This window comes from Lepeophtheirus salmonis, chromosome 5, assembly GCF_016086655.4.
Source record: "Lepeophtheirus salmonis chromosome 5, UVic_Lsal_1.4, whole genome shotgun sequence".
NCBI lineage: Eukaryota > Metazoa > Arthropoda > Copepoda > Siphonostomatoida > Caligidae > Lepeophtheirus > Lepeophtheirus salmonis.
Genome location: NC_052135.2, coordinates 13,784,249 through 13,810,891, shown reverse-complemented (window position 1 = coordinate 13,810,891; position 26,643 = coordinate 13,784,249). Strand labels below are relative to the sequence as shown.

Below are 26,643 nucleotides of genomic sequence, written 5' to 3'. Positions count from 1 at the left end.
ATATCATCCACCTATGAAATGATTTTTTTTTTTAATTTTGAACGTTTATTGAGAAAAATAGGCTACAAATTTAATTTTCAAAGTTTGCGCCATCGCTAGCCACACATTTTTCCTATCGGTCAGGCAATTTATGGATGCCTTTCCAAAAAAAAATTATTCGTCTTTGGCTGCAAACCAGCCATCGATCCATTTTTTGACTTCAGCGTGAGAATCGAAGCGTAAATCATTGAGTGTGTAGACCATCGATGCAAACAAGTAATAATTGGAAGGCGCCAGGCCTGGTGAGTAATCCACATGAGCAAGAGGTTCCCAGTTGTACGATTAAAGAAGCTGGCGGGCGGCTATAGAGCGATGTGGTGGTGCGTTGTCAGTAAGGAAAATTACCTTGTGTTGCCTGGCTTCATATTTTGGGTGTTTTTGACGTATAGACCAAAAATTAAAATTGGTCAATTGTTATTGTTAGCGATCACCATTAACGATTTGATCAGGTTGTTGAAGGTTATAGCGTATGACAACACGCTGGTCCTAGAACACACACAGCATTGCCTTCTTTCTGAAGCTCTTGATTTCTCACGTGAAAATCACCAGATCGGAACTTTTCAAAGCACATGGAGCACTGTTTTATGCTTAGAACATGTCCAATGTAAGCTTCTACAAGCTTTTCATAGGCTTGAAAGCGTTTTTCTTCAATTAGTAACAGAAAGTCAATGATGTCCGCAAATCGTAGTTTGTAGGCACAAAATTAGACATTTTTACAGGGAAAAAAGTGCGTTTTTGAATGAAACTATACAAACAATGAATTAAATATTGTTGTCACATAATAAGCATTAAGATTTTTGGACCGGTTTATAATGTCTAACTGGCGACACCTAGGGACCAATAGCCGAAATTCCCATTTCATAGGGACATACCTTATATGATGATTGTTCTTTTGTGTGTTATTATATTGTCTTGTCTGTTGTTTAATTATTTTTTAAACATTTTTTAAAGTTTTTGTGCTTACACAACTTCTATTTCAAAAATTAATGAATAAAACAATTATTAAAACATAGCTGTTTGATTGATTTCTTCTTTTGCAATGCAAGGGGCTCCATCTAAATTCTTGCCCAGGGTGCCAAATTGGCTATGGCCGGCCCTGGATGAGCGTTTACTGCTATGGATGTGAAAAACAGGAACATCTTCTAGATTTTCTACATTCGACTCCTTCAACAGATTGGCTTTGCTTTTCATGCCACCTAGCGAGACAATTGAACTCAACAGACTCAGTATCATCTACCTCAACTCCCTTTTCCAGTGATATGACTTAAATTAAAAGTGAGTTATTCCTTGATTTTATTTTCGACATTTTCTGTTACACAGTTACACATATAAATAGATTTATTTGCATATATACTTGCAGAGGGTGCACGCATTGCAGGGCTCAATAGAGAGAAATAGAAACAAAGAATGAAGGTAGAAGAAAAGAGACATAGAGAAGGATGTAGAAAGATAAAGAGGCAGCAGAGAAGTGGGGAGAGATGTGGAAAGAGAGGAGGAAATTGAGGTTTTATTTCGTTCAAAAACAGGATCTTAATTACCTTTGAAGCCCCAAAAAATATAATAGAAACATGCTTGATTATTTTATACGTCTACTTGCTAAGTTTCAGACTAAGGTGTTCTACCATTTTGGATTCCATGGTGGATAACCCCCAAAAACATACCTTTATATATATGTATGTACAATGTACATTTAGGCGGTTTTCCACATCTATCATTCGTGTACACGTATACGTGTATATATATGTTTCAAAATGTATGAATATTATTGATAGAAGAATTGCTCTCACAAAATTTCATTTATATATGTGTGGCGATAACATAAAAGCAAGCTGGGATTTTTTTGATGAAATAAAGAAAAACGCATTATAAGTTTTTTACTTTAATGAAAAAAAAAAAGAAGATTTTTAAAGAGTCAAATACAATATGAAACCACAAGAAAGCTGTCCAAAAAGATATTTGTTTCCATTTTTTCATGAACATATACAAATTTAGTCAATTTGATCGTGCGGTATTTGAAGTTTAAATCGAATTTTGATATCCTCAATATAATCAATTTAAGTCGGATAGGCTAGTTCTTAACCAGCTAATCCCTTTCTTCTTTTCGTTATTCCCGCAACGTGAATACTTATACACTCTTCTTTAAAAATAATTTTCACGTCATGACGTCTCAATACCTTTTATGATCAGTGTTACCAAATAACCAATTTTTATCAGGTTCAGTTAACCTTAAAAAACCGTGGCTCCTAAGGACTTTATCACTCTTTTAAATGTTAGCACTTTTATCAACAGATATGTTTATCATACTCTCGCAATATTGAGAAAAAGTATCCCAGCTTTCTTTTATGTTATCACCACACATATGTATATATATTTATTCCTATATATACAGTTATATGTTTATAGACAATTTATTAATAAGAGCTTTGCACAATATAGTCTGCAAACCTCAACAAATCTCCCTTCCAAAATGAAGAGATTTTGGGATTTACATTGTGTTCTCTTTATAGGAGTAAAAAAAGACAAAGATAAATGAAAATTTAAGAGGCATGAATTTTTTTAATGTGGCACTTTCTCTTATCCGATGAATTACATAAATCACAGAACCCCTTTACTTTGAAAGAGATAATTGCTGAGATTTGACGATAATAATATGCAAACTTATCCGCAAGAACAAATAGTTTGTCATTAAATATTGACACTTCAGCGTCATAGGAACCATGAAGGACAGCCTCTCCTCATTCGAATATCTTTCAATTTTGATCAAATTTCGTGGAAGACAGAATGTATTGTCAGACTGAGTGCATTATCCATTCTTTTTATATGTATTAGAGATGTGTAGGTTGTTTTTAGAGCCCAGGCGTTTCCCATCTTTTGCATTCGACAAACTTACCTGCAAATTTTTTATCTAATTTGTCTATTATATAAAAATTTAACAAAAAAATTAATTATTCATTCTTCTGAATAATAATAGACACAGTCTTTATTTCAAGGCATTCAATTAAAATTTAGAAATAAGTTTATTAACAAAAACTTGCCCATAAACTTTTAAATTTACAGTTTAATATGTCTTTATGATGAAGTTACCTTCTTAATTCTTTTCTTTAGTGTGACACACTGTTTTGAAATAGTGCCTTTTATCCTCCTCCAATTTTTATGACGACTTGTCTCAGAAATGACAGAACATGCCACCCTCAACCATTTTGTTCAATCTTAATTTAAAAAAAGGTACTTACATCAAATTCAAGGTTAAATTTTTTATATTTTAAAAAATGTGTGCGAAATTGAATGTCTGTCATGTATATAAAGGTAATAATGAGTAAAGGTAAAAAACTCAACTATAAAGAGATGAAAGAACTGTACTATCTTGGAATTGCAGGTAGAATAGACATATCCTTACCCGTGAGCCCCTAAAATTTATGTACATTGTAGAAGCTTTTTTTCAATAAAGTCTTATTTGAATGTTGCTATGGATCTTAATCGAAGGAAATTTTATCAGAGCAGTTTGAGATAAACAGTATATAACATGCTTGCTTAAACTAATATAATTTAATTTAAACTAAAGATAAGCTTAATCTCAAATTAAATAATTCTTATCTCAAAATGTATTTTTAAGATGGTGCAATCTTATTTTTTAGTAAAAAAATAACAACAACGACAGATAAGTAATCATTCAATATTGACTCTTGAAATCTCTTTTTCCTTATCAAATTACAAGACATAGGATTTTTGAGTGATTTTTTTTTTTTTTTGGCTAAAATGAGCAAAAAAGGAACGCTAAAATTTTATAAAATGAGCACCCAAAATATCAAAATTGAGCAATTTGTGTTTAAAGAAAAAAAGAGTTCTATGAAGTTAATTTTAGATATTTAGTGTTGTTTTATTTTTATTTATAAATTTTGATATATTAAATCGACAGATCAAGAATTTAGAATTTCTTGTTTTGCCTGTGATCAGTATTGTTTGTTTTAAACATACTAAAAGACTGTTCAACGTTCATATTAGTACTAAGATCAAATTTGAAGCTGCTGTGATCTTCAGAAGTCTTTTTGGGGATCTCACCACCATTGAAAAGATTTCCAACTTTTTGCATAAATGGAAGTTCAGGATGTTGTAATTAGGTACAAAAGTATTTCTCATCTTTTGCAAGATTATTTTAAATATCAATGACCTATTAATTCTATGAAAGAAGTGTCCTAATATTTTACTTTTTTTTTAAACACAATGGGTTCTGTGTTTACTCACTGTTTACCAAAAACAAAGCATAATTTCACTCAGGAATCAAAACGATCTTCATCTGAGTTGACCTTATCCAAAGCATCAGAAGCCACAAAATTCAGCTGGAAAGATTATGGTCTCGGTATTTTAGAATGAGCATGGCATCATATATATAAACTACCTTGAGAAGGGAAATACGATTAACTGTGAATATTATATAGTGTTATTAGAGCGTGCGAAGGACGAAATCACGGAAAAACGGTCCCATTTGGAGAAGAAGTAACTGTTGATTAAACGGAATAAAGCACCGTGTCACAAGTCAATCAAAACAATGGCAAAACTACATAAATTACACCCGCATCCACTTTACTCTCCAGATTTGACTCCCAGATACTACAAGCTGTTTGCAGACCTAAAACAAAATGATTCAGGTTGAGAATTTCCCTTCAATTAATAAGTTCTCACTGACAATAAGGACTATTTTGAGGTAAAAGATAAAAAGTTTTATAAAAGTGGCATTTGAAATATCAGAACGGAGCTAAAATGACAGTGTTGCTCCTGTTTCTGATAATATTTATGAATGAAGCCAACTTTGAAGGGGGAAAAAACGTGGTTTCTTGGTTAAGCCTGAGACTTTTCAGCCCATAAATATAGTCAAATCATACATTGATACTTTTTATGCTCTTAAATGAATCAATGATACTTATATAGACCATTTTTTACGTCAAATAGCAAGATTTATTGCAAAATAACATATGTTTCACTCAGTTCAGTCAAATTGGATCAACTAACTCTGTAATCAAATTGTATAACATGATCAAATAATGAAATGCCCTAATTTCTTCAATGGAACATCCCTTTAGATTGAAGGGCAAGAGTTGATGTTGTCTAAAATACCCTAGAGTATACTTACATACGTGCAAACAGACACTAATAGTTTTGCCCTTTTCCAGATAGTGGATGAGGATTATTCTTTCGAATACAAAAGACAGTAGCCGTAATCTTTCCGTCCGATTCCTCAATTCAAACAAATGCCAATCAAACAGGAACATACCGATCTGGCTGAAAGTAGGTGTATATTCTTCCAAGAGATGCTACTAACTAAACCTAACCTCGATATCTCCCAGTAGTGTCATCTCTCCGACTTTTCCACTGACCCTCGTATACATATGTATAGCTGTGGATATACAAATGAAATAAACAATAAAACTATTTTAATAAAAAAATAGGAATCTTCAGACCTTTTAAGAATCAAAATCAGTTGTATATTGTCATTGGATAAAATGAATCTCACCGATAAGATTTTGTAGGACAGGACTTGTAGCAATCTTGTATTAATTTAACATGTTGAAATCTTTTGGACAGAGGTGGTTGGACATTGGGGGGTGTATAAAATATTACCAGCAGTCATGTACAAAAAAGAAACCGGAAATCAACAGGATTATATATATATATTTTTTTTTTTTTGAGGGGGGTTTAAAAATTCATAGCTTTCTAAAAAATATTCAAAATCCATAACTTTCTACAAAAAATTAAAAAATTCATAGTTATGAACAAAAAATTAATTTTTTTTGAACAAAATATTAAATGGTTTGCTCTGCTGCAACATTTATCCGAATGATGAAAAACATTTCTATCAAAAACAAAAAATTTCTTCGTTTGGATGAGGAGGCTACATCCCGTCTAGCCCACCGTTTGCAGACGCCCCTAATCAATATTGTAATTCTAACAATTTGATGGAATTTTAAAGAATGAAAGAATAATGTTTACAGTATTGAAAAAAAAAAAAAAAAAACTCCTCAGGTTGTCAACTTAACGCATTAAGGACATATTTAATATCAGTCTAATAATATTATTTTATATTTACTTTTTTAACCAACAGTCTAAGACCTACCCTCTAAGAAATCAATAGCCTACTTATCTCAATTCTTATCTCAAAATGTGTTTTTAAGAAAGTTCAATCTTACTGATCTAAGTGATAAAATACAATAACTTATTTAGAAAAAACACCGAAAGAAAAACAGATAAGTCATCATTCAATATTGACTATTAAATCTTCTTCTTTTTTTTTTTCGTTATCACAGACGAGTTACTAAAGGACTCTTAAAATTTAATGATATCATCTTTAATTTCAAATCAATGATCCATTAACCATTAGATACTATATATTTTTATGACTTGAAAAAAAAAAAAAAAATTATTAAACGTTTCAATGAAGAAATATAACGTAGAATAAATGATTTTTGGGAAAAAAAAATAATCAAAAAATGTATCAAATTAAACATTTTAAATTTTACCTCTAACTTTTTTTTTTAGCGTCGTGATGGTCCGTATTTATTCGGTCTAATCCAGTGCATTCTAAAGGCCAGTTCTATTAGTCCTTTGGACCTATCTTTAAAACTGTCGGTCCCTCAGTCCATCAGTACTAGAACTGATTAAAAAAACAAATTAGATTGAATTCATTAAGCACCAAACTTTATACATTTTCAGGACTGATATTGAGTGGTTTTTTGTTTTTTTTTGTTTTTTTTTAATGTTCCTTTAATTGTTTAGATGGGTTTGCACTGATTAAGTATAATCAAATATTACAGAATTAAAATTACTCCATCTAACCTAGGAATTTTTTGGTTAAATATTTCTTTCTCTAGGAATTACCGGAGCGTGAACGTACACACATCCAGTTCAAGAGAATAACCGGAGTGAGACTGAACTGGACGGGACTGCAGTCTTCAGTCCTAAATAAGGACTGAAACAACACTTTAGAGCAAAATAAGAAAGAAGGCCCATAACATTTTACTTTTTTAACAAAACACTAAAATAGGACTAAATTGTAAGAAAAAATTTCAACACCTCAGTATTCAAAGTAGTTTAAACATCACATATTTCCATTAATATATATTTTCTTGCTAAAGAAGCTCATGAAGATCTTGATAACATCCTATTTGATTCTACTTTACATATGAAATAGATTTAGAATTGAAATTTGTAGTTTTATTCATGGGATTTATCTACAAAAATGGAGCACCTGAAAACGATGTCTTACTAGCAGTAGTACCCGTCATTGCCCGGATTTATTAGAGATCGACGAACAGACATACCCTTTTTTAATAATATATAAGTTATCTCCCCAAGAAATCATCAGTGTTACTCTCCGTTTTTCATGAGCCCCCTCACACGTAGTTACTCAATTCACAGATGTTCTCTCCAGAATAATGAAAGAACTATAATAATTGCTTGAGAAAAAAATATCAGAATGACGTGATGAATACTTTAGTCTCTAGAGCGCTGTCTGGCTGAGCATTAGCTACACATACTCATGGCTAAACCTCATCTAAAGTTATATTCATTATTTTTTATTTATAATGTACTTCTTTTTTTTAAGTGAGCTTAAGCTACAAATACTCGTTATTAAAAATAAGTCCTCAGCTCATATTGAAAATACACTCAAAATGACTATAATCCAAACATACATACAGACAAACCTTGCTTTATTAATATAGATGTTATATTCAAGTAGTCAATAAATATGTGTACAAAATTCGATAATTATGGATCAATTTTTCTTTAAAAAATATAATTTCAATATAATTTTTTATCATTTAGATATTAAATTTTTTATTTTATTTTCAGGCATTTTTATTTTATGATATTTACATCTAACATAATAGACAGGAAAATTTTGCAACATATGATAATTTTCCAAGGATTTTTGTTCCATTCTATATTTTTTATGTGACATCATTTTGAAGTATTAAAATTCTCGACTCATTGTGAATGGATTGCATTATTGTTTCGATACTTGTATCTCATTCCAAAGGAAGGAGTCCACTCTAATTCCTTATCAGATTTGATAGTTTTTGTAATGTACCTCCTTCCCCCTTGTTCTCCTTCTTATCGTCTTGTATTTTCTTTTATATATACATATGTATGTATTAAAAAATAGTCCTGTATTTTACCTGTATTTTACCTTGTATAAATAGTCCTGTATTTTATGTATTAAGTAGAGTAGGTTTTTGTATTAATAAGAATACAGATGTTCCTTTAATAAGTGTTATATGATTCCTCCACGTGATTTCTTCTCCTCATGTCTCTCGGTCATCCTGGATTTCTCCACCTATAAATAAGTTTGTGTCTCTCCCTCGTCAAGACACAACAGTTTTTCTCGAATGAATGCTCCTCTCGTTGTCCCTTGTGGAATTTGGAATCCAAATTCGAACGTCTCTTGAGATAGATGATCAAGTTAGAAGTATCTTCCTTCGATTGCCTCGATCTTCCTTTTAAAAGCATGACGTCATGAAATCGGGAAAAATATGATGATAATGTTTGATATTTGCTAGTACATCCCCATAAAAAAGGGGATGTACTACAAAGTGGAAAAAAACCTTGGAGTTGCTTATTTTTTAAATAGATATTTGTTTAAATTATCCATTGAATATTTTTCTATGATATAAACTATGACATTTCTCAACGCTATGCATTATGAATAAGTTATAAGACTCTAAAGAAAAGTGTCGATTTTCATCATTTTTCAGCCTGAAAATGGAAATATATCGAGTTCTGAACAAGATACAGAATCAATAAAACCACATTTATATAAGTTTTATTTATCCTACTTTTACTTTAGGGATTATTTTAAGGGTAAAAAAATAACACTGAACGATAATAGTCCCGAATTATTATAATCCCAGATATTTCAGAATTCCGATGACTGAGAGAAAAACTGAGATCAATTTTAGATTCTGCCCTTATAGATAAATTCAATAATTGTCTTCAACTTTTTGGTTCAAAATTCCCCCACCACCCTAATGGTTGCTCTGTGTAAATTTCATTTCAAAAGAAGGAAGTATTGAAATATGTACAATATTTTAGAATCTCGGCACGCAGGGAATGACTAGATTATAATAGTTTAGGCTCTTAATGAGGCAAACTACACTGCCTTAATCATCCGGGAGATCTACGATTCTTAATGACCTATTTAGTGGGTTGGCTGATGGAAACTAGCTACTCTTAGCGGATACCAACAGGGTCGCTGCAGATGTAAAAAAAGTCGGGGTTTGACAGATTTTATTATGTTAAATTGGCGTTTGATTGGTATGTTTTATAGTAGCTTTAAAAACAACTTAACAAGGGATAAATCAAATGACACTTAATTTGGCATAATATTTGAACATAATCACTTTTTCTTGAATTTTAACTGTGGAATCATGATAATCTCAACTCTCACGAGCAATTGTTTTGACATCATCTCTCTCTCTCTCTCTCGGAGAGCACTAAAAAGAGGCTTTATCCCACCCACCTCCGGGTTACTTTTTTATCAAAAATTAAATGCGGTACCTTTTTTTTATTGTAGAGGTAACATTTATAATGATATATTTTTCACTAATATTTTTACGAGAATGCTGTGATTTATAGTTTTATTCTTATTTAAATTACCTTTTTTTTTTTTTTAAATGATAATTTTTTTAGCTATTTTGTTGCAATGTTTTGTAGATTTATTTACAGTCGAATTAAATAGAAGAAACTTTTTGTTGAAAATGTATTTTAACTAACATCATATATAGCAATTTTTCGCTTCGGTTTAGGGAATTAATTTTAAACTAGAATATTTAGTTATATATATGTATATTTATGTAACACTTCTCTAAATAAAGTCATTAAAAAAAAGAAGGAATATTAATATTTAAAGAAACAGAAGAGTCCTTGTTTTAATTCGTGAGCTGATTTTTTTTTTGCCAAAGGACAATTTTCCCAATGGCATTACGCCATATGACATTTTTCCTAATTTACAATTTGTTGAACGGACATTTCGCCAAATTACAATTTGGAACTTTTGCCCGAAAAAGGATATTAAATTTATTTATAGATACGATTGCATATTTTAATTCGATTTAAAATGATATTATAATTAATATGGTAGGTATTTTTCATATGCTATGTATGTGATTTAGATACATATGTACCTTTTGTACAAAAATATTTCATATTGATTAATAAACACAACACAGTAGAAATTCACATTAAAATAATTATGATAAAAAGGTTGTGGACAAAATAGTTACGTGGTAAAATTGTCGTGTACATTATCATTGTGTGGCAAACACGTTGTGGGTAATATCATCTTGAAGCAACATCATTGTAAGCAATTTCATCCCAAGACATTATTGTGTGCAAGTTTGTTACAATTTATATTATATTTGTACGATAAAATTATTGAATGATGAAGAAACTTCAATGAAATCCCCAATTTCATATCCCCAGCCCACAGGTAGTGCAGGTGAAGCCCAGAGCCCCAACGCAGTTTAAACTCTACCCCCGCCGCGTTTCAAAGTATTTATGACCCTTTTATAACATACTCCAAACCACATGTTGTGCAGGTGAATAGTTGGGCGCCAAAGTATACCAAATTATATTGTGGCAGATTCTTTAAGCCTCAAACAAAACAAATTTATATATTTAGAAATAAAATAGGAATCTAATATATTCGCATTCCTTATCATACATTGGTACACATTACATTGAAGTATAATACATATCCAATTTTAAGGAATGGATTGTGCACAACCCTTGAGTCGGGATATGTCATAACATATTAGAAGAGGTCTTAGATGCTTAGAAACGCAGTGACGGTAGAGCATAAAGAGATTTTTGGTCCCTGTACAAACTGATGGCCGGGTTGCATTTTGGATACTAGAAGGGTTCCTTGATACTCAAGAAAACAGCGGCAGAAACATTTATCTTACATTGGGGCGCAGGATCCCATAATCACAACCCATGTGTCAAGTGTATTCTAGCATATTAGAAGGGGTCTGTGTTGCTTAGAAATGTGGTAACGGTAGACTTTAAACAACCTTGGGCCCAGCAATTCACATGTACAGCCTGAGGGCCTCAGTTTATTTTGAAATATTCTGAGGGTTTCGTGATACTCAGGGAAGTAGAGGAGGTAAATTTAACTTGCTTCCGGGGACAGCAGTCCACCTGGGCATCCTGTGGGTTGGGATGTATTATAGCATATTATAAGACGTATTTGGTGCTTAGAAACGCGTCTGTGTTAGAGTTTAAACCATCTTTTGTCCCAGCACTTTACATGTACAACCTGAGGGCCGGTGTGTATTTTATTTACAGGAGGGTTCTTTGATGTTCAGGAAAGCAGCGGTGGAATCATTTATCCTACCTCGGGACAGAGAAGGTATTCTACACAACCCATGGGTTGTGATGAATTATAACATATTAGAAGGGGTCCTTGATGCTTAGAAATTCGTCGGCGGTAGATTTAAACTACATTTGAACCACATACTACTGTGTTGTGTTTATAAAATGATCATTAATTAATATAAAGTTATTTTTCTGCAAAAGAACACTCATTAGTTTACATATATGACATGTATAATTTATCAACAGTACCTATAAATAGGTATTGTACTTTGTATTTATCACAAAATTCTATCATTTTTTAAATTGAATTAAAATACGCAATCATATATATCAATAAATCTTATATCATTTTTCGGCCAATTGTCCCAAATAAACCTTTGGCGAAATGTCCATTCGTCAAATTGTCCTTCGGAAAAACTTTTTCGCCCAAATGTCCTAGAAATATTTTAATTAACTCTTTATGCGGGATTCGTATTTCATGAAATCAAACGCAGGGACGGGACAAGTAACCAGAGAAAATTTTCATTGTTTTTAACTTTTAAATATGCATAAAGGAAAAAATTATGTTAGCCCCTCCTGTTTCAATTTAATGGCGGCTTCCTTGTAAAATGATGAAGATTCATTTAATGGAAATGAATTATAAGCAAATATATCATTTTTTTAACGAAAAAAAATAAGTTCATAAATTTGAAAGGAAATAAAAGTTGTGGCGTGATGGTAGCAAGGGGATTAATTTAGTAATGCCATATGTTTCGTCTTCTCTTCATACTCATCTTTTCTACACAAAAATGGCATCCATAAATATAAGTATCAGTAGCTACTACCAAGATTGGTACTTGGTACTCAAGTGTCAATATTAAAGGCTATGATAACATGGAGGTAATTTTTCAGGGTGTCAGGAGAGCTCGTATACGGAAAGTTTGTACTGAGATTACTCGCACTAGGAAAATTCGTATATGATACAGCTCTTCGGGGGGAAGACTTGCATACTTCATTTAATGTAAATAATAATCTCACTTCTGTAATGACTAATGTGTTTGAACCAGAGACAAAATAAGTAATATTAATAAATCAATGAAAGAAAAATAAACAAACACGACATAATTCGAATGGAAAAAATGTTATTCATATCATTAGACTTTAGACATGATGGATTATTCATATTGGAAAAGACTTATGGTGGGACGAACCAGCATAAAATCAGATTAGGCAAGAGCAAGATTTCCTTTTCGTTATGAGCTAAGATTCTTCAGGTGAAGAATTGGTTGGATTTGGTGCGGCAAATCACAGAAAGGATTTGAGGCGGCACTCAAAGGTCGGATCGTACGAGAGCACGAGGAAATGAGAGATATAAGGTAGGAAAAATGTACAGCTCAGTACATTTAGAGCAACCTAGAATTGAAATCCAGAGAGATGTGAACGATGTTCTTCGTCTCTTCATTAATCTTCTTTCTTATTTGAAGAGTAGGAAGTAAGCTGTACAAAGTAGTAACTCAAGGGACTTGAATCATTAGAGTTATATATCTAGAACTTGCGATGCATACCCCTAATGTATCACAAGCATGATTATGAGACCTTTTACAAGTAATTTTTATACTCCTTCAACAAATTTTTGAGTGTATTGTCATAATTTGATACAATGACATTTGAATAGATCACTTTATTTGTAATTCTGAATTGGAATTACTTCATTTGTATTATAAATATTGTTTGATAAATATCACTGAAGTTTACCATCACAAATAAAGTTAGTTATTCAAATGTCATTATATCAAATTATGAAAATACACTTTCCAAGTTTAAGAAGAAGCCTTAAATTAAATATAATCTACATACTAAAAAATAAACCATCATACATTTATGTTAAATACACAAAATTAAACAATTAGAATCATATAATTAATAATAACAATAAATTATAAATACAGAATATTGAAATAATAGATTGATCCTAATTATATTTTCTTGTCCTGACATCGGAATTCAGTTAAATATGTTGTAACTTTAGGTTGCAAAACACAAGCCAGACGTGGAGTTTAATCAAAAAGATCATCACCCCTTTTTCCTAATGTGGAAGTTGCTATATACAATTGTGCACAGGATAGATATATCTCTACCGATGAGATCTAAATAATTATCAATAATAAAGTAAATGTCAAAATCATAAAAATAGACAATAAATATATTAATAAAATAAGTGTAAGGATTAAATCCATCTTTTCTTCCAATCTTAGTACGAACAGCTTTTAGAATCCTACTTTCATTTATTTCATGTTTATCTAAAAAAGAAAAGTTGATACATGAAGTCAAATTTTAAGCCTTAATTACTTATCTTAGATATAAAAATAAGACTCCTTTATAACGGATAGGGCTATTCAGGCAACCATTCTTGACTTAATGTAGTTTTCTAATATCACATTGTAAAGATTTAGAGCAAAAGCTAATTATGTCTGGCGATATTACTCCTTAGTAAAAACATCAAAAAAGATTTTTCCCCGTTATTTATGCTTGTATAACAACATACTATTATCATGAAGGATACACACAATTGATAATTATAATGCTACACCCAATGCAACTGGTCCGCGTTGTTGTGACCATTTAAGCAGTTGTTTTTGCCTTTTATGAGTTTTCTGAACACCATTTCTTGGAGCTTATCAACCATAGCTAATCCTTAAGTGATAAAAAAGTAATATTTATTGACTATGTAATATTGGAAACCCTAATAATCATACCCAAGTCTTTAAGAACAGAAACTAGTGTCAGACAAGCTAGTTGCGAACCATCCAAAGCTACTACCCCCGTTGTTGTGACCATTTAGGCAGTTGTTTTTGCCATTTAATGAGTATTATATCATAACTTTTGATCTTTTTAGCTAAAATAGAATCAAGCCATCTGTTTCTCATCCCGTAAATATTTCCAAATTCCTGAACCTCTATTTCCAGAAATCTAGACAGAAGGGGACGTTGTTTTAAGCTTTTTATTCAGTTCTCTATCGACTATCAGTATCTAATATTATATTAATTAATATTGAATAATAAAGGCGGGAATTGATAACATTCTTGATCGAGGAAGAAGTTTATTATATTAATCAATGATACCATGATTATTTCTCCCCTTCTCCTCGCACACTTTTGTATCCATACCAAAATTATCAACCTTGGTCATTACTGGGGTTGTGGGAATCGTGTTTTGCGCAAGCGCGCCCGCAAATACAACTTCAACTATCTGGTTCCTCTGTTTTCTTTCCGACATGATCAAACATTTATTCATAAATAAAACTTGATGGTCGATGGGTAATTTCGAACATAATTATAAGATATCTCAATTGTGATTTTTTTAACATTACAACTTACCTGAAAATTTACTACATATAGAAGCTTTCCTTCACCAAAATATAGCTTTACATATTTAATCAAAATAATATTATCAAGAAAATGTCTTAATGTTAGTTATAATTTATTGTATGATACAAATAGTAATAAATATTAATTGTCATAAATAAAAATTTGGTTACGAATATCAATATACAAGGTGGATTTAACAAATCGTAAAGAGCATGTGTGTAAATTAAATGAAAACTATAATAATTTTTGTATGAGGCATGTTCATACTTTACATGGGGACGTAAAACCATTTAGATTAAGAAAAATCTGTCACGACAATCTAAGTCTATGGGAGAAATAGTCTAAAATTTGGTCGAAATACTCATACCTTGCGAGGAAGAAGTTGAGTATCATATTATGCAATGACGCAATAGTAATATGTGAGCCTCTAGAATAGAAATAATCCTAAGGGACGTATTGTATATTATTAATATATAATTTCCGTATAAATAACTATATATAAATCCATATTATATTCTGTAAAATTATGTAAGACAAAATATATTGTACGAAAAATATATTATTCACCTAAAAATCGTTCAATGAAACTCTTCGTGTTCAATGTTCCTAAAGTCAACTCATAGTTTAAGTAAACCCTTTCCTTGTTAAGAAACCTTTAGTGCCCTTAATACCTATAACGCACGAATCACTACTATGAATAGTTATCACACAATTATCAATTCCATTAATAAGTTTGAATTCGTGCTGTACTGCAAATATGGACAATGATACATCTTGAATACTTCAAGCCTCACTCCCAATTTCCTTATTACTCGTAAGACCAAATATTCGAGAACATCAAACCCATCATCACATCGCGCATTCGGTAGTGTTTAAAAAGTTTATCTAATCATCTATAGACCTTATATACAAGTATGTAACTTCTATTTGAAGGAACATTCAAGGATGACATCTAACCAATGGATCAGTCTGTAAGTATAGAAAATCACAATTAAGATGTTTTGATGGTGCAAATAAAATATGTGAAGTATATATTAATGGAGAATAGTAGAAACGGCAAAGAATAATCAAAATAGTCTAAATGATTTAGTATCAAAGGGTATTATCGCAAATACAAAGTCATGTGGATTCAATATATATCGAAGAATTCAAAGCTGTAGGAGATCGTGGAACAAGAGCCAAGAAAGATTGTGTGGACAGTGTGGTTTCCAATTTCCTCATAAGAATGGGAAAGTTTTCCTTGCAAAAAGCGTCGAATGCACAAGTGTGGTAAGAGAGGCCACTATGCAAGAGTATGTAGGTGTCTAAAAGAAAACTCTATTTTGATCATCAACTCTATTAAAAAATTTGAACTGAATAAATTACCCATCGATGCATTGAATGTCCATGAGAATTACTTCAAAAATATAATAGCTACATATGACAGTGGTGCAATTGTATCTGTCACTGGATCAAGAGTTCAAAGTAAATATCGATTCCAACCCAATTAAAAGAGTATCGTTTAGAATAAATATTTATTATAAATTATGTATTTATTTACACATGAAGGAAGAGGGATTGTTGTATATTATGAATATATAACTTCCCTATAAATAACTTTATAAATGTATATTATATTCTGTAAATTTATGCAAAATAAAATATATTGTTATTTAGAGAACATCAAACCCATCATTACAGGAAGTGTACTCATAACTTATTAGTGACCACTGACCATAAAGGATGAATAGATAACTTTGACACGAAATCTAAAGAATAGAAATTATTTAAAAAATACTTTATATTTACGAGTTAACAATTAAATGATAACAAAACATTCATACCATTTTGTGTTAACAATAACTTATAAACTGAGCTTATGACGATGTTCTTTACCTTGTTTGCGTTTGCAATCCGAATATCAATCAAGTCAATAAAATAAGGTCTCCCATAAAAATGTCCGTCCAAACGGCCAATTAAAATTGCAGTCATTGACCTCCCTCGATGATCTCTTTCTCATCTAGTGCAACGAAAATATCCTTTTCTTCCACATCTTCTTTTATTCTATTCAAAACTCCTTGACATACTTCCACAACCAAGTTGTCAACGACCCATCGAGGTGGAGAAATTTTTCCAGTATATTTTTCAATAAACTTGGAGAAATTGGGATGATCCAGAACATTTAAAGGGATGTTACAAGACACAAATAACTTTGCTACGTCCAAATTGAATGATGAACCGTTTAATTATCCTTCGTCTCCTTGAATCTTGTGTTTCTTGAAGACTTTTAAGTTGTTGATGTGATGGGAGGTCTTGGAGTGGCGGATTACTTGCCATAAAGAAGGAGATGGGTACGAGTAACTGGCAAAAACAATAAGATATACTTTTATTTTCCAAATCATAATTCCACAAATGAAACCCATGAAAAAAGGCACATTTTTTTCGGAATAATGATGATGCACGTGAGAGAGCAGTAAGGGGAAATTGCATTGGTGATAATTAGTACAATACTGATGCAAAGTTGTATAGAGGATGCAAGGGTACCCATGTGTTTCATTCTTTTTTTTATATAATCTCTTTCAACCAATCAAATTCGTTATTTTTCAACGATTCCAACAACCCTAGTCATTACATAAGTGAGATTATTATTTACATTAAATGAAGTATGCAAGTCTTCCCACCGAAGAGCTTTATCCTATACGAATTTTCCGATCCAAGTAGTCACAGTACAAACTTTCCCTATACAAATTTTACTTAGGCGAGCTTTCCTAGATCCATTTTTCAGGGTGTCTGAAAGATTTATTTTATATAAAAGGGTATATTTTGTTTAATTGAACGCAATGGATAGATAAGTTTGTAATTTTGAGGACTCAATCCTTTATGAATCTCAAATCTTTGAATTCACAGTCAAAGTAAAGACAAAATATTTTTCGTAATTTTGGAAACAATTTTTTAGAGTCTTTAGAATTACTTTTTCTTCCAATTTGAAGAAATCTAGTCCAGACTATGTTTCAAGTCTATGATTTCATATTCAAAGTCATAACTTGAGTCAAAATTTTCTGGTATGTAAAGCATATGAATTGTTTTAAAAAAATACACAATATAAAATAATCGAAAACCTGGTTTGATTTGAAACATCTAATGAATAGAGTATGGACACGTAATTAAAAAATAACATATTACTATAATTCAATATGGAACCGAAGAGATTTTTAAAAAGTACCTTTTCTACTTTTGATAATAAGAACTTTCAGTTGATACTGTTACCCAGGTAATATCTATTTATCCAGCATAATTTCATTAGGACTTTCGAAATGATGGAGACTGCCTCAGTAAGACGAGAAATTATATTCAACCGCTTAAAAAAGTATTCAATCATGTCACATAGTCTCCTCTAATTTTTCTAATATTACGAAGTTCACAATATTAAATAAGAACGTATCGAAAATGGATTTGTAAAAAATAATTAATAAAATTTATCCTACGTGTAACAATTGCAGGTAGATCTATTAAAATTACTCGGTTATTATGTACTTCAGAGTAATATATCTGGGCATTTAAGCTTTATAATGTGCTCCAGAATACATATATATATTTTAATAATTTGTATTAAAATAGTCAAAATGACACCACTAATAATATATTGATCATACATGAAATATTCAATTATGGCATTATCCTTATGCCAAGTACTTTAAATTCTTCATCTCATTTTTCAGTTGCAACTTGTACAAAATTCTAACTTGTACTCAACATATGCATCAACCGTGGAAAAGTTGCGTGATTTTATTCATAATTAAAATTGTTTTAGATATACAAGTTATAACGTGTCTTTCCAAACTTGAAACAAGGGCCTCAGTAGTTTCTTTATTACAATAAAATGTCATCTGCTCTTCGTTGGGGAATTGTCAGTACAGGCAAAATTGCAAATGATTTTGTCACAGCAATAAAGAACGTTTTGAATCCATTAGATCACAGTATCATTGCAGTCTCCTCCAGATCAATTTCAACCGCAAGGAAATTCGCAGAAAGATTTTCAATTCTGAAGGTAAAATCAGTATTCTTCATTTACCACTCTTTTAGGTTTTTCACACTAATATAATCTTCTGATTAAGGTTTATGAAGGAATTGAAGATTTGATCCAAGATAATGAGATTGATGTAGTATATATTGCTTCTCTTAATATTGAGCATTATGGTATGGCCAAAGCTGCAATAGAAGCTGGAAAAAATGTTCTCTGTGAAAAACCAATGGGAATGAATCTTAAAATGACAGAATCCCTTATAAACCTAGCTAAAGAGAAAAATGTTTTTCTGATGGAGGCAATATGGTCTAGATTCTTACCTTCATATTCTGTTTTGCGATCCCATTTAGACTCAATTGGGGAAGTAAAATATGTCCTTGTCGAATTTGGACAAAAAATCAACAATGAGCGAATTCGACGTATGGACCTAGGAGGTGGCACAGTTCTAGATCTCGGGGTTTATTGTGTGCAATTTCTGAACCTTGTTTTCAAAGGCGAAGAACCCATCGAAATACTTACAACTGGAAGCTTGAACTCGGAAGGAACTGATAAGAACATTTCCTCTATATTTAAGTATGGTTTGAATGGAGGCGGAATTGGTATAATCTCAACTCATTCCGAAATAAATTTACCCTGTGAAGCCAAAGTTATTGGATCTAAAGGTTCATTAACTGTCAAATTCCCATTTTGGGCATCCGAAAATATTGAATATAAACTTGAGTCTGGCAATCATTCAGAATTGATTGAAAACCCACTCCCTGTTCTCCCTAAAAATTCAAATCATTATTATAATTTTGTCAACTCTGCTGGTTTAGCTTTTGAGGCCCAACATGTAAAGGAGTGTTTAGATAAAGGATTGAAGGAAAGTCCATTACTAAGTTTCAATGATATCACCCAAATCTCTAAATGTATGGAAAAAATCAGAAAAGATGTTGGTGTTATTTATCCTCATGATTCGGAACTTTAAGTGTCTTTGATTTTTTAAATAACGATTTTATAATGAAGCTTAAGTCATTTGCTAATTTATGATTTACTAACTCTTTTATAAACGTATACACTTTAGACCAATTGCACAAATATTACCAGTCATGAATTAACTGCAGTAATACACTAAATTAAGTTAGCATAAGCTTAAATGTTTATAATAAATTTTGTCAAAAAAAGTTGAGAACTTGGGAAAAAAATAATTTCGCCAGTAAAACTCAAATAAGTAAAAAGTTTATATTAGGTACATTTAAACATCGAAATAATATTATCAGATACTACGAGGATGTTTTCATTTTATTTCCATGTTGATCATAAATTGCCTCATCGTCGTGTTCCACTTCAACTTCTGTTTGACTAGACTCTTCTCCTTCCTCGTAATCTGGGAGAACCGTAGTTAATAAAGAGGCAGGCTTTTTCGGGGCTCAATCAGTAATAATTTTAGAGTGAAGGCCCATAAATACCGGCTAAATGTCTTTCAAATACAACATACTCAAGAACATCTTTCGCCGCCACTTCACTTCCATGGATGAGTCGACCAAGTCTATCGTAAACAGCGAGAGTTTGTTGAGTATGAAAACGTACAGTAACTTGAGCAAATGTATTTTATTTTTGTAGTACATCTTGGGTATAATAAACTTCTAAATTTGATTTAAAGCTAACAAACAGCTTTTATCAATAATTAATATTTCAGTTTCATAAAACCTGACTGTGTATTTAAAATAAAATCTACAATAATTTTTCAAAAGTTAACTCCCGTTTTTTTAAAAAGCCTTTTGATGTTTTCACCAATATTGCAAAGTATCAAACACACACAAAAAAAGGGAACCTGATTTTTTTAATGACTGAGACTATTATTTTGTAATGAATTACTTTTCAACTAAAGATTTATGAGCCTTTATATAAATCTCCTGCGCTTGTAAGAGAAATGTCTTTTGATCAAAGTCATCTTCATAAGAACGAATTTTCCTAGCGGCTAAAAAGGATTTCCCTTTGCCTGTTCCTTTTGTGAGACCCTCCTTCGCACCCTAGAGTAAAACGATTTAAACATATATAAGCAGCAATGGATGAGTCCGTTAAGTCTTACTTCTTTGGAGAGTATAGATGCCTTTCCATCCCCTTCAGTAGGAACATAAGTATCAATGAGAGCACCCGTGGATCCAATATAAGACATCTTCACTTCTTTTTCATTCGTGGGTGGAAGAATACCCATTGTTTTATAGAACATCTTCTTCTCAGCAGGCGTTATTGAGGGGTCATTCGTTTCGATCCTCCTCTGAAGATTTGCTTCATACAATTGGACTTTCATGACTTTAGATCTGCGGGCCTTTTATGTTGTAGGGTCCTGTGCTTATTGGGTCTCATTTTGTATTCACGAAGAGGCTAGAACGAAGGGATTAAATATTATATTTCAGTTATAGCTGAGAGAATGGTAGAACTTGGGCTTACCACAATCATTCTCGGTGAGAGAGTCCTAGAAAGTATATTCCTTGACAAAGCAAGTCCTAAAGAGCAAACAAGACTCATTCTGATTTAAAAAAGACTGGAATTGACGGAGTACTAACTATGTCTATTTATTATTTAAAAGTCAGTAGCAGCTATTTTAGTCTATTTGTGAAAAATGTGGGAATATTTTGATGAAATAATAAGAATCTCTGACGTCATGTATAACCTATGAGTTCTATTACTATCTGAAGGAGCACAAGCTCCAATCACGTAACTTGTGGTGAAAAATATCATTTTTTATGATGAATTTCACTTGGTCAACTCATATAAATTTGTATATACTAAGTCAATCCATCACTTTTTGCTCAAAAACATTCTTTAGTATTTCAAATATTATCCCAAAATGGTAGAGTTGCTTAAAATACCACGTGATATAGAGATAAAACTACAACTACGACAAATATTATAGTTTACTAATTGTACAAAGTTCAAATGATTCACCAAGTGGGATTTATTTCATACTTTATAAATAGTCACCTTGGACATGGAAAACTATGGATGAATTCGCAATCTTCGTTGTCGTACGTTAAACAGCTGCAATCCAGGTCAACAACTGATTATATGTATTAAAAATATCTCCTTAGTCTCTTGTTTATCATAATTATTATTACTTATTAAAGTTATTAGTTAAGAAATATAATATTTTTTAATTAATATATATATAATATAGTATATATTCATCCAAAGGATCAAAATGCCTTGTTGCTTGTTGCTGACCTTATGAATCATTGCTTCTACGCTCAAGAATGCATAAATTCCTCCAAATCTTCTACAGAATCATTGTATACTTCTACTAATCGAATGAGGATCCAGTGAGGAACAGATAGAGTTTTCACCTACCATCCACTTCTCCTTCATTGAAGTTCTTGAGTATTTTTCTGCTTAAGTCAACTCTGTTTCGTCTCCTACTCTACGAAAACTATACCATGGATATGTGTTCTTGAGGTATTTAATGGAGAAGTAACTCATCTCAATCAATTCAATTTATAAAGTGGAGTTTGAGATGTATTTTCTTTTAGGTTATAATTATATAACCTAGACACTTTAAGCTTCATCCATGATTAGTGATTTCTTTAATACTTGTGAATCTCTTTTATAACTGGAAAACAAGTGAAGATGATTCTAGACTCTTAAAGATAATGCGCCTCTCTTTTCTCGGTAGTTTGGTGTGCAAAGCAGATTCTATTCTGCTATTGCATATAAATAGTTATTGTATCTTGTATCAAATCATCCTATACTTTTATTATTGAACTGAAGAGTTACACAAAGAAAAATTTAAGGGAAAATACAATGAGGAATAAAGAAATTTCTCATTCTCCACCGAAAAATCCTTCATCGAAACTCTTGTGTTCATTCCTCCTAAAGTCAACTCCTACTTTAAGTAAAATCTATCCTTGATAAGGGTCCTTAAGTGTCCTTAATGCCTATAACCTCACGAATCTCTACTGAATAGTCTCTATCACAAATATCAATTCCATTTATATGTTTGATTTCGTGCTGTAGTGTCAATATGGGCATTGCCTTCAAGCCACACTCCCAATTTCCTTAGTACTCGTAAGACTATTACTCCTTTGGAAAACAAGTCGAAGATTATTTTAAACTCATTAAGGTAATATGCTCCTCGTTTCTCCATATTTTTTTTTCTATTATGGTAATGCATATAAATAGTTATTGGGAACTATTAAGTGACTATGTGCTCTAAAAAATATGAATGACTTCTTAACTTTAATATATTTATATTGTAATATGTGGATGGTGTTGTAATTTCCAAACTTATTGACTCAAGAATCTTCTTCGAAGCAGCTAAATTGCTTGTAAACATATTGGAAAATTGGTATCTCGAAGATCTACGATCTGTATAAAAATAAATAAGTTACAAAATGTGTCCTATATGAGCTAATTATAAGTTGTTTGATTGAAGACAATATTTTAAATGTTTTAAAATAATAATACTATTGTTTGAGTATAAATTGATAATACATTCCACACTCTCACGTTATGTTGAATGTGATTTGTGAGCGCACCGCATGAAGGACTGGATTGCTAATGTTACTGTTGGTATTGTTTTAAAACATCTTGGTCTGGACTATAGTAAACTGAATGGGCTCTTTGCGGCAAAGTGAGTGGAATGGTATCATACTCCTAGAATCGTGATGGATATTTATTTTTGTGGATTCAACAGTTTGTATGATATGGTGGAGAAGCAACATTGAACACTAAAGGCTGCAATTAGGGCACTGCAGGAGGCTTGGATAACTGCTTTACAAATGGTTTTGCTTGGAATTTGATTAACACCAAATGCAAATCAAAGTTGATAGAAATACAAGGTTAGACCATAATGTAATCGGGCTGGCTAGAATTTTCAATTCAATGTATCGTACCGTCTGCTGGCCAATAAAAACAGATTTTGACAAACACGCAATAGTCAAATATTAGTCGTACACGCGTTATGGTATGACCTTGTATTTTTATTAACCTTGATGTAAATAATTTGGGCTCGGTATCGTGCGAGTGCGTGTAAAAAGCGGGAGCGATACATATGGTACTATAAAGCTTTAAAATATATTAACATAATTAATCCCTATCTTCAACACTGAGAGCTTAAAACAGCTTTGAAACTTAAAAATATCCAAAAATGTTTATCCTTTTTCTGAGGGCCACGACGCTATGAGAGAAAAAATATTTGAAATCTGGGGATGAAACTGTAGTAAGATGAGCATATGCTGTTCTTGTGTATAAAAAAATCGTAATTTTGTTGGATAGTGTTATTAGTAGAAATAAAATTGGTTTTTTTCCTATCATACTTCAAATTCCATGTAGAATCCTCATTTTTCTTCATCTAAGTAATTTGTAAAGCTAAGAAAGGAAAAAGTAAACTAACATGTTCAGTAATTAAAACGACTAATACTTATCTTAAATAAATTGTACTTGTTGGAACATGTTGGAAAGCATGGAGCCGGCACAATTGTTAATCCAAAGAAACTGATGTTAGACAAACTATTTTCACGGCATTTGAAGTTAAGCCCCCTTTGGACACCATTTATGCTGTTGTTCTTTAACATATTATTGTAGTTCTCTAACACCTTATCTCGGAGATTATGAAGATTAGATTATGCTAATCCTAAATTTGAAGAATTATTTGTTTAATTATTTTTTTTGAATATTTAAGTACAAAATAATAACTTATTCAAGTCTTTACACGAAGAAACTGATGTTAAACAAACTATTTACACACTATTTGAAGCTAATCCCCCCCTTTGAAACCATTCATGCTGTTGTTCTTGACCATATTACTATATTTAGGAATAAATGTAATTTATTCTTTAAAAAGTTATATGATAACGAATCTAATGTTTCAATATTCCAGTAAGAGTACTTAAATCGGCATATTCGACAAAATATTTTTTTTATTGTCCGGTAGGTAGCTCCAAATTTCATGGCCTTCATTAATTTCAATCCAGGCGTATGTATAATTTTTTGTGTGCATTTCACTATTTTAATTGTAAAAACTCAAAGGTATTCGGCGAACATTAAATTATTGGAGGAGATGTTAGTACAACAATAATTCGAGAAAGAATGAATAAATAAGAAAAAAGGGAAATTCTACCAACTTTATTTCCTTTTCTAATCTCAAAACAGTAATTTATTTCACCAAACAGCCCAGCTTTACAAATAATATATTTCCCTTCACCGCGGTTACTGGTACGGATATGATGGCTCGTCAATATCTAATAAACGTGTCGTTGGAAAGTCTAATCATTTATCTTACGATCATTTAACTGATTTGACGAAAAGTTTTCATTATTTCATTGAAATAATGTCGGAGGGCTCTTGTAATACATCAAAGAAACCATTCATCCCTTAGGCACTTAGAGAAGCTGAATATGTATCGATTAGACTGGATCGAGTCAGGAGACCTCTAGAGGTACTATATATCTGTCCTGCCAGTATATTATGTAGGACTAGTCATTTTTATGTCGTGGAGTTTAAAAACGGGAGGAAAGGATACCGTTTCTATTGAAAGGTTGAAGCCAGCAAAAGTAACAGAGAGAGATTTAGCGCAAGAAAGTATTCAGAATAAAAGTTTAGAAAAAGAACCGATTGTAAAAATATCCCAAAAGAAACGTTAGTTTTAGAAAGGAGGAGGATTATTACTATTATTATTTATTAGTGATAAATGTGTTTTTATTATCCTTGTTTATTACATTATTATTGTAATTATTATTCTTGTACATATTTTGTTGTATGCCCTGCAACTTAAAGAGGGAGCTATGTGGTGACGTCGTCTGTTATTCCATTGAGAGGTTGCGGGTTATTATGATTCGTTTAATGTTTAGGAGGAAAAAGGGCGCCATTTCACAGTTAATAAAGAAAACATTTTTAAGGACTCTTAGTTATTAATATACTAATTGACCCTACAAAAAAAAGGGTATATGATTCAGAAGTTTCTAATTTGAGGAAGTGAACATTGTACGATAAATTAAGTTGTGAGGAAAAAATAATTGCTAATGTATATTTTTTCCAATACTAACATGAAAAATTATAAATCCTCAACATTTGTAAATAGTAAAAACAAGATATGAATGTTTTTGTTAATTATTCCTCTATTTTTGGAAATTCTAATGTATCAGCGAGCAAGGAGAACCATAGTTTGTTCTGAGTTCTTGTTTCTCAAGGTTACTATAATCACAAATAATAAATTAATTGAATTTCTGCTTGTAACAACTGGGCTCAATTATGTCTTCAGTTCTTCTTTAAGAGACAGAAAGTCGGTACAAGGACAAAGTAAGGAGTCATTCCTACTTTGTGCATTTTGAGGCATTTATTCCCTGCAAAAGATATGATTTTAACATCATTTTAACTTATTTTATGTCAAAAATATCTATTTAATTGATATGTCCTCTACAATAACTAAAAAAAAAAATCAATTTACAGCACTTTTGAAGAATTACGCAAAATTATAAAATTTAACTATGTGTAGACATGGAATTTAATTCAGATATCTTTTTGAAAAAATACTCATGGTCAAACTGACAAGTACTTCAACTGACAATATCTAATAGTATGTAGTAGAATGATTAGAGATCAAAATAAGATGTATTATTAACATGGCTTTTCGCAGTTGCTACGTTAATATACAGGGGTGGGCAGAAGTATCCAGACAATACTTTCAAATAAATGTAAATAATATATAATAAATTTTGTCTTTAAACTCCATCTACTATTAAATTTAAATTGAACAATTAGCTTTTGTATCATTCAATATGATCACCATCAGCATTGATCACCAACTGTAAACAGGACATAAAGCCTAAACATGACTTTTTTCCATCTTTCTTGTTGAATCAGGACTTGTTTCTCATCACAAAGACCTTTGGGGATCTCAAGGAGAAACGA

General features: G+C 31.4%; 1 protein-coding gene, 3 long non-coding RNA genes and 1 pseudogene across 4 annotated transcripts in view; 3 read left to right on the top strand and 2 right to left on the bottom strand.

Annotated features, from left to right (window-relative positions):
• The window catches only part of LOC139905351 (uncharacterized), a 58,494-nt gene that overhangs the window by 25,267 nt on the left and 6,584 nt on the right, over window positions 1-26,643 (bottom strand). The gene's annotated exons all lie outside the window — the stretch shown is intronic.
• On the top strand, window positions 15,177-16,413 carry LOC139905349 (uncharacterized). Its single transcript, XR_011780012.1, has 2 exons — window positions 15,177-15,618; window positions 15,687-16,413. It is a non-coding gene; the product is annotated as an uncharacterized lncRNA (long non-coding RNA).
• On the top strand, window positions 18,543-20,493 carry LOC121117352 (trans-1,2-dihydrobenzene-1,2-diol dehydrogenase). The gene is made up of 2 exons (XM_040711760.2): window positions 18,543-18,780; window positions 18,848-20,493. The coding sequence occupies exons 1-2, from the start codon at window positions 18,613-18,615 to the stop codon at window positions 19,721-19,723; spliced, it is 1,044 nt and encodes a 347-aa protein (XP_040567694.1). The 5' UTR covers window positions 18,543-18,612; the 3' UTR covers window positions 19,724-20,493.
• On the bottom strand, window positions 19,964-21,440 carry LOC121117353 (large ribosomal subunit protein mL45-like; annotated as a pseudogene).
• On the top strand, window positions 21,597-24,056 carry LOC139905350 (uncharacterized). Its single transcript, XR_011780013.1, has 2 exons — window positions 21,597-21,791; window positions 21,934-24,056. It is a non-coding gene; the product is annotated as an uncharacterized lncRNA (long non-coding RNA).

Bases quoted from the DNA above. Each gene is read 5' to 3' on its own strand.
- LOC121117352 (XM_040711760.2), top strand. From the start codon at position 18,613: ATGTCATCTGCTCTTCGTTGGGGAATTGTCAGTACAGGCAAAATTGCA. The intron at 18,781-18,847 runs GTAAAATCAGTA...CTTCTGATTAAG, and splicing joins AAAGATTTTCAATTCTGAAG to GTTTATGAAGGAATTGAAGA.